This window comes from Mus caroli, chromosome 3 (assembly GCF_900094665.2).
Source record: "Mus caroli chromosome 3, CAROLI_EIJ_v1.1, whole genome shotgun sequence".
Lineage (NCBI taxonomy): Eukaryota > Metazoa > Chordata > Mammalia > Rodentia > Muridae > Mus > Mus caroli.
The window spans coordinates 88625863-88639921 of record NC_034572.1 but is presented as its reverse complement, the minus strand read 5'-3'; the positions used below and the strand labels follow the sequence as shown (position 1 = coordinate 88639921).

At 46.7% G+C, this 14059-nt stretch overlaps 1 protein-coding gene and 1 pseudogene across 2 annotated transcripts in view; both read right to left on the bottom strand.

The window, feature by feature from the left end:
- Nucleotides 1-2571: 2571 nt before the first annotated feature.
- Nucleotides 2572-9459, bottom strand: LOC110291877 (annotated as a pseudogene). The gene is made up of 2 exons (XR_002377619.1): nucleotides 8601-9459; nucleotides 2572-2707 (listed from the first exon to the last, which is right to left on the bottom strand). The product of XR_002377619.1 is annotated as a 40S ribosomal protein S2 pseudogene (transcript).
- Nucleotides 9460-11965: 2506 nt separating this feature from the next.
- Mrpl9 (mitochondrial ribosomal protein L9) overlaps nucleotides 11966-14059 on the bottom strand; it is a 7959-nt gene continuing 5865 nt past the window's right edge. Inside the window, exon 7 of the mRNA XM_021158227.2 lies at nucleotides 11966-12935. Coding sequence (XP_021013886.2) covers nucleotides 12858-12935 — 78 coding nt within the window. The 3' untranslated portion in view covers nucleotides 11966-12857. The remainder of the gene's footprint in view (nucleotides 12936-14059) is intronic.

Genomic DNA, 14059 nt, shown 5'->3' with positions numbered 1-14059 from the left:
CCCAGCTTTGCCCTCTGTGGGCACTTGCATTCATGTGCACATACCCCCCTCCCACTACACACATAATTAAATAATAAAAACAAAATTTTTTTAAAAAACAAAGAAAGCTTTGATCAGAAAACACACACACAGCAAGGCCTTATGTGATGTGTTGTATTAAGCCTCCTGGGCCTACCCCAGTGAGAAGAACCTGAGAAGATGGGATTAGGGAACAGGGGAATTTTTGAGGTGCTTGATTGGCTGCTATGATGCTGGTGGGGTACCCAATGGCTTATTCTTGGGGTGGGAGGCCCCGTGATAGCAATGAGGAAATGTTTGTCCCCTCTGTTGTTCTTTTTCTTATTTAGTACATTTTAAAAGTTATATTTTGTGTGTATGAGTGTTTTGCCTGCATGTATGTCTACACATCTTATGTGTGAGTGGTACTCAAATAAGCCAGAAGATGGAGTGAGATCCCATGAAACTGGAGTTATAGACATTGTAAGCCACCATATGAATGCTGGGAATTGAACCCAGGTCCTCTGGAAGAGCAGCCAATGCTTCTAACCACCTTGCTTTATATGACTTTTAAAGTGGTCATACAAAGAAATGGTTTCATTGTGACATTTGAATACATGTATGTGTTAGTCAGGAGTCTCTAAAGGAACAGAACTGATTACACACACACACACACACACACACACATATGACTTACAGGCTGTGTGGCTCTCTCCTGACAGACAGAAAGGCTAAGAATTCAGTGGCTGTTCAGTCTACAAGACTGGCTGTCCCAGCTGTCCCACTTGAGTGCTAGAGCCCTGGAGGGTTCCTAGGAGCTACTGGTCTTTAGTCTCCTTGGGAATCATGAAGTAGCAGGTTCTAAGATCAGCAAATGTCTCAGGGATGAGATAGATTCAGCAGTGAGTGGGGGCAGCAGGCAAAGAACAAACCCTTCCTTCTCCTGTGCCCTGTGATGTGGGCTGCCACCAGAAGGTGTGGCCCAGCTTTAGGGTGGTCATCCCTCCTCCAATCAAGAGAAATCCCTTGCAGGTGTGCCCAGCTGCTCAGGTTTTAGTTGATTCCAGCCACAGTCAAGTTGACCACCAAAATTAGCCACTCGGAGCCAGGCAGTGGTGGCACATGCCTTTAATCCCAGCACTTGGGAGGCAGAAGCAGGCGGATTTCTGAGTTCGAGGCCAGCCTGGTTACAAAGTGAGTTCCAGGACAGCCAGGGCTACACAGAGAAACCCTGTCTCCAAAACCATAGAAAAAAAATTTAGCTACTCCAGTATATGTTGTATATTTTGTTCTTATTCCTGTTGCCCTCCAGCCCCCTTTGCTTGGTTGCCTCTTAGAATGTACACGTCAGAAATACATTTCACAGCTTTTCCAAGAAAAGCTTGAGTTTAACGCCTGGCAGTAGGGCTTCTCTTATGCTCAGTATTGTGTTCAATATCCTTGGGCGGAGAGTGTCTCCTGCTATAAGGTTGCTTATGGTCTGGGGAGATGAAATTCTTTCCTCTCACAGCTTTACCTGAGCATGTCTTTTGTTTGTTTTGTTTTTGAGACAGGGTTTCTCTGTGTAGCCCTGGCTGTCCTGGAATTTGCACTGTAGACCAGGCTGGCCTCGAATTCAGCCCCCTGAATATTAGGATTACAGGTCTATACCACAGCATTCAGCTCAAATATAAACCTTGTTAGCAATTGCAGATTTGTTGAGGGCAGTAGTTAGCAAAGTCTCGGGATTTGATCAGATGGGATTTACGGCGGCCATAACAATGGCATTCCATAGTTTTCAAGCCTCCCTCGGGATCAGCCCATGTATGGGGGGGGGGTATATGTCACGGTATTGGGAGGTTCTTGAGTGGGGCTGGCTCAGTAGATGCAGATGGTGTAGCACTTATCTTTCTTTCTGACTTGGACCTGAATGTTCAATGCATGGAGCCAAGCAGATCTCCTAAGAACATATGAAATGACAAGGGTCAGACTTCTGAAGCAACAGAGAGGACAAGGTCAGAGGGTCCCAGGACTTGGGGCATCTTAGTAGGGAAGGGAACAGAAGGAGGAGGTGGCAGGAGACAAATCACAAAAAGCCCTGGTTAGTAGGCAAAGGCTAGACTTTTACATTTGGGATGGAGAGCTAGCAAGCATTTTAAATGATAAGTTCCTGAGGAGGGATGCATTTGCAGAGTGTTATCTATGGGACAGAAAGTAAAGCGAACGGAGACTAGAAAAGACCTGTGGAGAGGCACAAGATACCACTATCTCTCACTGTATTCTTGTGGCCACAGTGTAGAGTATACTCAGTCCCAAGTGTACCTGCCGAGAATATGTTTAATTGTTATCACTAGAATGTCTGTTTATAATGGCTTGTTGGGATGTTTTACTCAGTAATTCTGGCAGCAGCAGGATTCTGTTTTCGGCATGATGACAGTTACCCAGTTTGGCCTTTCCTGGCTTTTCACTCCACCAGCCTCAGCTGGTCACCTGCGCTTATAGGAAGGCTCTGTACTATTAGTGCATTTCTACATTTCTGGCAAGAGTAGGCAGTGCCACACCTTCTGACTCTGTCCCTGTCCACAGGGCCAGACTCTAGGCCATGTAACCCACCAGGAACTTAACAGAGACCAGGTCAGGGGGCAAAAGGATGTGGTGAGCAGCTGTTGGCTCTGCATCCCCCAACATCCTCCACTTCTCTGACTCATTCTCCTGGTAAGAGCTGGAGGATCTGGGAGAGGAGCTTGGATAGTTATTTTGTCTTTGGTACTGTGGACCAAATCCATGGCCTTGAGCAAGTTAGGCAGCCATCTTACCACTGAGCCATATCCCCAGTCCACGGACATCTCAAGAACCCTCATCAAATATGCTCTCTTAAAAAATTTAAATTGTGTGTGTGTGCATGTGGGAGGCATATGCATGTGCAGGCAGGTACCTGAAGAGGCCAGAGGTGTTACATCCCCTGAGACTCACAAGCAGCTGTGAGTCACTTGATATGGGTACTGAGAACTGAACTTGGGCCCTCCAGAAGAGAAAAGTGTGTCTAAATGACTGAGCCATCTCTTCAGTCCCTGCCTAAGGACTCATTAGTGTCCCATTAACTTAAAACCCAGATGGGTTTCCAAAGCCTACCTCTCTACCTTATAGACTTGCGGGTTCCCATTTCCCCATACTCTACAGCAGCCATCTTCATCTTTTTCAAACACGAAGGGGCTGTCAATAGTTATCTTTCTTTTCTGGAAGGCAACAGGAGCCCAACTGGGTTTCTGCCATGGTTAGGTCTCACAGTCATCTCTGTGGTCAGAACTCTGCAGATGTTTGAGAAGATCAGAATTTGAGTATCTAGGCAGCAACAGTGCTGGAGATTGTGGCTTACCAGTCTTGGAGGGTCCTTGGAGATCCAACTAAAGTAGTCTCCCTCAGATAGTTTTGAATAATTAAAAAATATATTCTTATCGCCTGGGAGGTGAGGGCCTAAGGGTTAGGAACTCAAGGTACTCTTCATATCCATGCTGAGTCTGAGACCAGCTTGGGCCATGAGCTCAGTCTCCATGCAAACAAGGAAGCTGGAGAGAGATGGCTCAGTGGTTGAGAGGTCTTGTTCTTGTAGAGGAGCCAAGTTCTGTTCCCAGCACCCACATGGTGGGTCACAACCTCCTATAACTCCAGTTCCAGGGAATCTGCTGCCCCCTTCTGGCCTCTTTAGGCACTGTACACACGGTGTCTTAGGGTTTCAATTGCTGTGAAGAGACACCACGACCCCAGAAACTTATAAAGGAGAATTTTTCATTGGGGCTGGTTTACAGTTCAGAGGTTTAGGCCATTATCATCGTGGCGGGAAGCATGGTGGTACAAAGGCAGACATGGTGCTGGAGAGATAGCTGAGAGTTCTACACCCAGATCTGAAGGCAGCAGGAAGAGAGCCACACTGGGCTTGGCTTGAGCTTTTGAAACCTCACACCTAACCCCAGTGACACACTTCCTCCAATAAAGCCACACCTACTCCAACAAGGCCACATCTAAGAATGTCACTTCCTGTGGACCAATGGGGCCTATTTTTATTCAAAGCACCACACAAGGGTGCACATACACACATACGGGCAAACACTCCTATAAATGTTCAAACCCGCAGGACTTGTCATCGTTCTGCCTACTGTATTTCCTGCTTCTCACTGCTGTCACTCTCCCGCTGTCTGTGGCATAAAGCTGTGACTTGCAGTGATGGCAGCCCTTACTGAGCCTGCTCAGCACTCCACAGCCAGCCTCTCAACAGTGTCTGATACATGGCATTGCTCCAACATGCTTGACATCCTACATGGATGGCTAGGTGGACAGTTGGAAGCCTGAGCTACGGGTGAGCCTTAATCTATGCAGTGGCACAAACACAGGTGAAGCCCAGGCAATTAGGAGAGGAAGAGACTGAATGTGATTTGAATGGAGGTTAGATGGAAGGGAAAGTGAAGAGTCTAGAGACTTCCAAGGTTTCTCGCAGGAAGAAACGATTGGATTATTCCTAAGTACAGAAGGGAAGCGATGGGGGTTCAGGGGTCAGAATGGAGGGTTGAACTTGGTTCAGGTTTGCCTGGATTTGCAGTTGAGTAATGGGAGGTGTTAGCATGAAGAGGGTCAGTGGGGAAGGCAGAAGCCAGCAGTGGCTTCACAGCAACTGCAAGACAAGGGTGTCTGGGGAAAGCTACACATGGCCTATGTAGGCGGCTTTCTGGAGACATCTACTCCTCTTAAGCCAATGACTAAGTCCTGTTAAAAAACCCAACTAAGTAAACTGGAGGTGGCGCTCACATCTGCATTTCCAGCACTCTGGAGGGGAGGCAGGATTTAGAGGAGTATTTTAGCTTTCTTTCTTTTCTTTCTTCCTTTCTGCTTATTTTTGTTTTGTCTTGTTTTTCAAGACAGGGTTTCTTTGTGTAGCTCTGGCTGTCCTGGAACTTGATTTGTAGACCAGGCTGGCCTCAAACCCAGAGAACCCCATGCCTCTGCCTCTTGAGTGCTGGGACTAAAAGCACCTCCATTGCCTGGCTTTAGCGTGGAAACACTCTGGCCAGGAACTAGAGAGATAGCTCATCTGTTAAGAGCACTGTCTGACCCTCCAGAGGTCCCGAGTTCTATTCCTAGCAACCACATGATGACCCAAAGCCATCTACATTGGGATCTGATGCCCTGTTCTGGTATGAACGTGTACATGCAGATAGAGCACTCATATATATAAATTAAAAATAAATCTTAAAAGCAAACAGCAAAGTCCTCTGGCTTGTGGAGAAAAGGGGCTATTTGGCTTCCACGTCCCAATCACACAGCTTGAGGCAGGAGCTTTGAAACAGAGGCCACAGAGGAATGCTATTTACTGGCTTGCTGTACATGGGCTTGCTCAGCTTGCTTTCTTCTACAACCCAGGACCACCCCAGCCGTAGTACCATCCACAGAGAGCTGGGCCCTCAGACACCATCATCAGTCTAGAGAATGTACCACAGCAGTGCCTATAGGCTATCTCAGGTTCCTCTTCGCAGATGGCTTAGTGTCAAGCTGCTATAAAACCAGCCAGAACAAGGACGGATTCACTGCAAAGAACATTTAGTATTTAGCTTTTAGACCATGTTCTTGGAATAGGAGATGACGGACCTGATATTTTCATTTCCACTAATCTATTTCACTTTTAGGCTTACAAAGTCAGCGGCTTCTGGAATTGCTGTTCAGTTGGTATCTGATATTTAGGAAGAAGGCGACAGCTGATAAATGGATCCAGGTGGCCCAGCTTTGCCACCTAGTGAGCTAAAGAAATTTCTGTGCCAAGGGTCTCACCCACCAAAATGGCTGTAGCTCTCACTCTGGCTTGCAATAAGGATCGTTTACTACGAGGCTGATTTTTCCCCCTTCACTTATTATTCATCTCTGTGATCAGTCATTTACCAAGTCCCAGGACTCCTCATACATTCCTGATGCAGTCTTGAGTACACTCTTCCCTCAAGGACTCGGCGGCCTGAGGGGGCGTGGTCTCATTGAGTTCTTAGGGTGGAACCTGGGCAGCAGCTAGAAACCAGGCCACCCAGTCTTGATGCTCTGGTTTCTACTGCCCTCTTGTGGGCATGGCTATGAAACCAGGAAAAGTCAATTGTAGAACAAAGTCTACAGAGATCTAGCAGAGGAGGAATCAGGGCTAGAGTGGGAAGTAACATATATTTTCAGAGTTCATTTTTCTTTTAAATTTCTTTTTTCTAAACGGGGTTTCTCTGTATAGCCCAGGGTGTCCCGGAACTTACTACGTAGACCAGGCTGGCCTTGAACTCAGATCTGCTTGCCTCTGCCTTCTAAATGCTGAGATTAGAGGCTTGTGCCGCCATGCCCAGCTTGTTTTTTTTTTTTTTTTTTTTTAAATTATTCCGTTTTTGTGTTGTGTGTTCTGGAACTGGAGTTACAGATGGCTCCAAGCCATCACGTGGTTGCTGGGAACTGAATGCAGAAGATCTGCAAGACCAACAAGTGTTTCTGAATCCCTGAGCCCTCTCTCCTGCTTCCTAGTTTCAGATTTCTGACGTAGAAAATTTCTTGAAAAGTTCCAGGATTGAGGGCTTTGCTGGTTGGCAGTTCTGCCTTGCTGAGCTCCTAGATGTTTTCTCCTCTTCCCTTTAGGAAAGAAAAATAAGATTTATCCTACTTTTATGTGTATGAGTGTTTTGCACGTGTTATGAAATATAATGTGGGGAGAAGATACTTCCGGGAGGCTGAGCCAAGGTGCGCCGGGAGGAAATTATGCCAATCAATAGAGCTGGTGTAATGGAGGTTTACAGAGGAAGGGGAGAGGTCGAGGACCTGGGGAAGGGGTTTGAGTGGACATGTAGACCAGCAGACAGGAGCAGAGCCGCGTGGGCAGAGAAAAAGTGGGGCAGGTGGGGTGAGCGCTGAGAACAGGAAGAGGAAGAGAATTGGGGAGGGGAGAAAGAGAAGGAGGGAGGGAAGGAGGAAGCAGAGACAGAAAGAGATCTTGGAGTACTGGGGCCCTTTTATCGCCACACACACCTGACTGCAGCGGGTGATGAAGTAAGCAGCTGCTAGGCCACTGAAGGCAAGCCAGCGGAATCACCTGTATGCTAACAGCATGCATGTGGGTATGTTCGACATGTGTGTGCCTGATACCTGCGGAGGCCAGAAGAAGGCACCAATCTCCTGGCAGTCTATAACTCCTTAGAAGGTATAGACAGCTGTGAGCTGTCATGTTGGCACTGGCAATTGAACCTGGGTTCTCGGCAACAGCAGGTGCTCTTAACCATCAAGCCATCTCTCTAGCCCCAATGCTTGCTGCTTACACACAGCTGAGGGGTTGATTTCCCCTTCCTTTATTATTCATTTCTGTGATCATTTACCGAATACCAGGACCCACCACATATGTGTGATGCAGTCTTGGGCACACACCTCCCTCGATGGATTCACAGTCTAGTGAGTGAAGACAGATAAAGTACAGCTTCAGAATAAACCACAACACTCACAGCGCACTCTTGACCACAGATATCAGAAAAGGCTTTGGTGTATAGCATTGGGTGGGTTTTCTCTTCGGCTGGCAACTCTGACCAGGAAGTCAAACTATGAGACATATATTAAGCTAATCAGGGCAAGAAGATGTCTTATGAAGGAATTCCTCTTCTTTGAAAGGTTCTGTAGTAGAGGCTGAGGCATCCCTTCAGAACCTACCTTCAGGACTTGTCCAGGAGCCAACTCCATGTGCCACTGAACCTTTGGTGCCTGGTTGTTCCAGCTGGGCCCTTTCCAGGACTGCTCAAGCCCCATGTGGAGACTCACAACCATCTGTAATTCCAGTTCTGCAGAATCCTATGCCCTCTTTTGTCCTAAGTAGGCATGCATGTAGTACAGACATACATGCAGGCAAAACACCCCAAAATAACCGCCCCCCTCCCCCAGCTCTAGTGCTGGACAGATTTTAAAAGCAGGAGCACTGGTAGATTCACCAGCAGCCAGGATCCCACAGCAAGGGAAGCCGAACTGCTGAGTGTTAATCAGTCACTTTACTTAGGTTGTTACAGCATTCACTAGGACTGCCTGGGAAAGGGGCTGGCAGTGGAGAGAAATAAATCAGGTTTGAGAAATGTATCAGGTGTCATAAAGGATGTGGCTGGAGGTAATCAATACACCAGAGAAAGACAATAAAAGCTAAGGATGATTGATCACCAATTAAAAGCTAAGTGTACAAGGTCCTCAGGTTATAAAGGCAAATCTGCAAGGCAGGGAGGGCTGCATACGGAACTCCGTCCCTAACCTCAGGAAGGCACCCAGAGGTGCTTTGGATCAAATCTCCTCTCATCCTTCGGGTGATTACTTGTTAATGGTACCTACCACTGCTTCTCCTCAAGATAGCCCTCCTTCCCCTCTCTTCTCTCTCCCCCTTTTTGTGTGGCTATATACATGTATGTGGATGCATGTGCACATGTGTGCATATGTACATAGAGGCCAGAGGGCAACATCAATTGTCTTCCTTAATCATATCTATATATCTATATATCTATATATCTATATCTATATCTATCTATCTATCTATCTATCTATCTATCTATCTATCTATCTCAGACTTAGTTAATTTATTTATCTTGTATAAAAACCCTTGTGTGGTAGCCACAGCTGGAGCCTGGGTCCTCTGAATAGAGACTCTGGTGTGGGTTTTCACAAGATGATCAGTGAATTCCTGATAAGGAGACTTGGTGAAGACAGTCTCTTTCCAGAGGTCGGGGGTCAGGTAGCTGTAAGTCTTGGAGATGCCATCAATGGTGGCCTTGGCAAAGTTGCCCAGGGTGGCAGTGCAGCCTCTGGCTGAAGTGCAACAGTCATCTATACCGGCCATCATCAGGAGCTTCTTGGGCACAGGAGCAGAGACAACGCCAGTGCCTTTGGGGACAGGGATGAGACGCACTAGCACAGAGCCACAGCGGCCTGTCACCTTGTATGGACCAGTGTGGGGCTTGCCAATCTTGTTCCCGCAGTAGCCTCTCTGCACAGGGATAATGTAAAGCTTGGACAAGATGATGGTCCCTCGGATGGCAGTGGCAATCTCCTTGGAGCACTTAACACCAAGATCAACGTGATCATTTTACTCCCCAATAGTGACCAATGCCTTGAACCTGGTCCGCTGGCCAGCCGAAGTCTGCTTCTGCATTGGCATGATTTTCATAACCTTTAGGGATGCACCCAGGAAAAAGTCAATGATCTCAGGCTTCTTAATGGGCAGGGAGAACAGGTAGATCTCCTCCAAGGACTTGATCTTCATGTCCTTAACCAGGTGGCCCAGCTTGGTGACGGGGATCCACTCCTTGTCTTCAGCTTTACCTCCACGAGCCCCACGGCATCGACCACTGCCACAGCCTCGACCACGACCATGGCCCCCCTAAGACTGCTGCTGAATCCTCCGAGGCCTCTTAATCCTGGGCCCCCAGGTCCTCCAGGCCCTCCCACTGCACCAGCCATTTGGTGTTTTCCCAAAGAAGCAGCAGCTTAATCACTTACATTGTCTGGCTTTTTACCTGGGTGCTGGGAATTCAAACTCTGTCCCCCATGTTTGTATGGCAAGCGCTCTACTGACTGAACTGTCTCCCCAGCCCCTTTTAAAGCTCCCTTTAAAACTTGCCACCTCCACTCATGACTTCCAAGCAAGAATTAGGGATCATCAAAACCCAGTCAACCAAACCAGGAGGTGGTGTGGTCTTTAACCTGAGCACCCAGGAAGTGAATGAAGGCAGGATCAGAATGAAGTTTAAGGTCACCCTTGGCTACACAGTGAGTTGACAGCTAGCCTGGGGTGCAAGAGGCCTGTTTCAAAGGCAAGCCTGTGAGAAGGGCCTGTGAGAAGGCCCAGTGGGTAAAGGTACTTACTAACAAGCATGACCATCTGAGTTCCATACCTGGGACCACAGGGAGAGAAATGACTTCTAAAAGTTGTTCCTGACATTTGCAAAAGTGGCACTGAGTGCTCACCCTTTCTCCATCCCCACTTTTCTCGTTCTCTCTGAGAATAAACAAATAAATATAATTTAAAAATTTAAAAACCAAACTCAGAACAAACAAAACACAGCTAAGAGCCCCTTAAGAGAAAAAGGATCTACCCTGGCTGGGTATAGTGGTGCATGCTTTTAATTCCAGCACTGCAGAGGCAGAGGCAGAGGCAGAGGCAGAGGCAGAGAGGCAGAGGCAGAGGCAGAGAGGCAGAGGCAGAGAGACAGAGGCAGAGGCAGAGGCAGAGGCAGAGGCAGAGGCAGAGGCAGAGGTAGGAGGCAGAGGAGGCATATGAGGCAGATCTCTGTGACCAGCTTACTCTAGGACTTTGCAAAAAGACCCTTCCTCAACACACACACACACACGAGAGAGAGAGAGAGAGAGAGAGAGAGAGAGAGAGAGCAAGCAAGTCTGCCTCACCTTAGACACTAGTGAGCTTAGCCAGCATGTACCATGTGCAGGCTGGGGATGGGAAAGGATGGTTGGGTCTAGATGCTGAGGACACAGGATTGAGGAAAGAAAGTTGCCTTCTTCCAAGGTTTCTGCTTGAGTTACTCCCTGATATCCCTCAGTGACAGACTGTTACCTGAAATGTGAGCCACGCAAGTCCTTCCCTCCCCATGCTGCCTTTGGTCAGCAACAGGAAAGAAACTAGGACAGCATGCTAGAGAATGTTATGTGATGTCAGAAGTCATCAAATGGTTATGTTCCAATAGAGAACTTCAAAGTTTCTCAGAGCCATCCTATAGAAACAGCACCAAGTGGGAGCCCCGTCAGTGCATTGTCTTATATCATGGGAAGATAGCCCACACGGTACATGTTCGGTACAGATAAACCTATATAAGCCAAACTCCATATTATAGGGAGGGGACACACAGTGAATGAGGCTCAAACTAGAGTAACTGGAACCAACATTGGACAGACTCAGTGTAGAGCTTGCTGCCTGCAAATCCAAGTTTTTTTTTTTTTTTTGGGGAACTTTCTAGTGTTTCCCTAACCCCACCCTAAACATGTGATCTACACTTGGTTGGATTTGTTGGTTTAGAAACAGCACATACAGGGGCCAGCTGTGTAGGAACTGGCTCTTGTAATTGTAGAGGCTGCAAAGAGACAGACCTTGGCAAGATTAATCCAGTGAGTCTGCAGGCTCGGGTTCAGGAAGCTGATGGTGTGAATTTCAATGGAAAGGCTTGACGCCTCAGCTCAAGTAGTGGGAAGCAAAATGGAGGATGTTCAGCTTTCCCACGATGTGGAGAAGAGAGAGTGATTTACTTGGTTGAGTCTCTGCTCCTCTGTTTGTTCTAACTAGGCATTACTTCACGGACTTAGAAATTCTGTGGTGAGATCACTTGAGAGCCTGTTTGTTTTTAAATTTAACTTTGGGCAATTGTATAAATGACCTGTGAACATAGCTAATCCCACCATCTTGTCCTCTCCCACTACTGTTGACCCCTTCTTTTCCCAACTGTACTGGCTAGTTTTGTGTCAACTTGACACAGCTGGAGTTATCACAGAGAAAGGAGCTTCAGTTGAGGAAATGCCTCCAGGAGATCCAACTGTAAGGCATTTTCTCAATTAGTGATCAAGGGGGAAAGGCCCCTTGTGGGTGGNNCCATCNCTGGGCTGGTAGTCTTGGGTTCTATAAGAGAGCAGGCTGAGCAAGCCAGGAGAGGCAAGCCAATAAAGAACATCCCTCCATGGCCTCTGCATCAGCTCCTGCTTTCTGACCTGCTTGAGTTCCAGTCCTGACTTCTTTGGTGATGAACAGCAGCGTGGAAGTATAAGCTGAATAAACCCTTTCCTCCCCAACTTGCTTCTTGGTCATGATGTTTGTGCAGGAATAGAAACCCTGACTAAGACACCAACCAATCACCAATCAACTACTTTAATATCTCCTCCTCCTCCCCCCTCCATATGCTCCTCTCCCCTCCTCCTCTTCTTCTCCCCCCCCCCTTTTAAAAGAGAAAATGGAGCCAGACATGGTGGCGTAAGCCTTTATTCCCAGCACTCGGTAGGCAGAGGAAGGCAGATCTCTTGAGTTCCAGGCGAGCCAGGATGACATACAGAGATAAACAGAGAAACTCTGTCTTGAAAAACAAACAAGACCATAAGAGTGTTTTAAAGACATATTTTATGTGTGTGCCTATTTTGCTTACATGTATGCATGTGCACATATGCATGCCTTGTGACTACAGAGGTGAGAAGAGGGCTCAGATCCCTAGAGCTTAAGTTATAGATGGTTGGGAGCAGCCTTGTGATTGCTGGGAACCGAACCTGTGTCTTCTGCAGGAGCAACAAGTACATTAACCACTTTTAAATGTTATTTTTACACATATAGGTGCTTTGTCTGCATGTGTGTCTATGTATCATGTGTGTTCAGTACCTGAAAAGACAGAAAAGGTGTCACTCTTCTGTAAGAGCAGTATTAACCTCTGAGCCATCCATCTCTCCAGCCCCATGTTTTCTCACTGTGTAGCTCTGACTAGCTTACAACTCTATAAAGACCAGGCTGGCCCCAAACTTGGAAAGAGATCACCTGTCTCTGCCTCTCGAGTGCTGGGTTAAACCCATGTACCACCATACCCAACTGTCCTTTTCTGTGTGTAGGTTTTGTGCAAGTAACTGTAATTGCTATTCATGACAATGGCTATGCTACGTCTAGGATGCATTGTTTCTAGCTCTCTTGCTCATCCATCTTTAATCTTTTTTTTTTTTTCATCCAGATTCATATAACAATAAGATCACAATTTACAAGATGTCAACACAATAATTTTAGAGCCAATTGATAAAAGCTTTACCCCAATTACTCTAACCTTGTCAAAGTCTTAGCTCCGTGTGGCTGTTGAAAACCGCACAGGATCAGGATCTTCTTCCTATCTGTCTGCCTCCATGTTGGCTGCCATCTTCAATCTTGTAATTGTTCTGTTTCTTATTCCTTGGTGTCCCCTAGTCTTAGAGGCAATGATAGAAATATCCTGTTTAGGGCTGAGCACTCCAGTATTGCACACTTAGGCTTATGCCTGTAATCTAGTGCTCCTGTCAGCTCTGGCCAAAGTTTTCACTGTGGGCTATGGTTAATACAGAGGTTAGTAACTGGTCAAACGAAGAGTGCTTTTTAAAAAATGCGTATGGATATTTTGCCTGCATGTACGTTTGTGCACCGTGTGTTCCTAGTGCTGGCAGAGATCAGAAAAGAGCATCAGATGCTCTGGAACTGGAGCTATAGATAGTTGTGAGCTGCCATTTAAGTGCTACAAATTGAACCCAGGTTCATTGGAAGAGCAGCCAGCACTCTTAAGCACTGCGTCATCTCTTTGGCCCTGATGATGGTTTTGTTTATAAGCCAGAGAGCATGTGGGCAGCTCCATATGTCTCAGGGGATGGCCTTGAACTCCTAATTCGCCTGCTTGTGTGTTTCAAATATAAGCCACTACACCCTACCCTTTGGCCTTTTAAAATTGGGCTGTTCTTACTAGAGTTGTTACAAGCAGTTATTTATTAACCATGTACCAAATATACACTCCTTAGTTATGGGTTAATGATTTCATCTCTTTAAGGAAGTATTTTTTTTTTTTTGGTTTTTCAAGACAGGGTTTCTCTGTATAACCCTGGCTGTCCTGGAACTCACTTTGTAGAGCAGGCTGGCCTCGAACTCAGAAATCTGCCTGCCTCTGCCTCCGGAGTGCTGGGATTAAAGGCGTGTGCTACCACGCCCGGCAAGGTAGTATTTAATTGGATGTCAGACAACAGGAAATTTCTGTTCAGGGGTAGATCTTGTCATTTCTTTAATGAGTATTAGATTTGATTTTTGACATACTTCATATGAATTTGATGAAAGGTGTGTTCAAGCTTTGCTGGATGAGTCCGGAATAACTCTTTAGTGTCCATTAATGAGTCTTATAAAAAGACTCAAATGACAAGATCTACCCCTGAACAGAAATTTCCTGTTGTCTGACATCCAACTAAATACTTCCTTGCCGGGCGTGGTGGCACACGTCTTTAATCCCAGCACTTGGGAGGCAGAGGCAGGCGGATTTCTGAGTTCGAGGCCAGCCTGGTCTACAAAGTGAGTTCC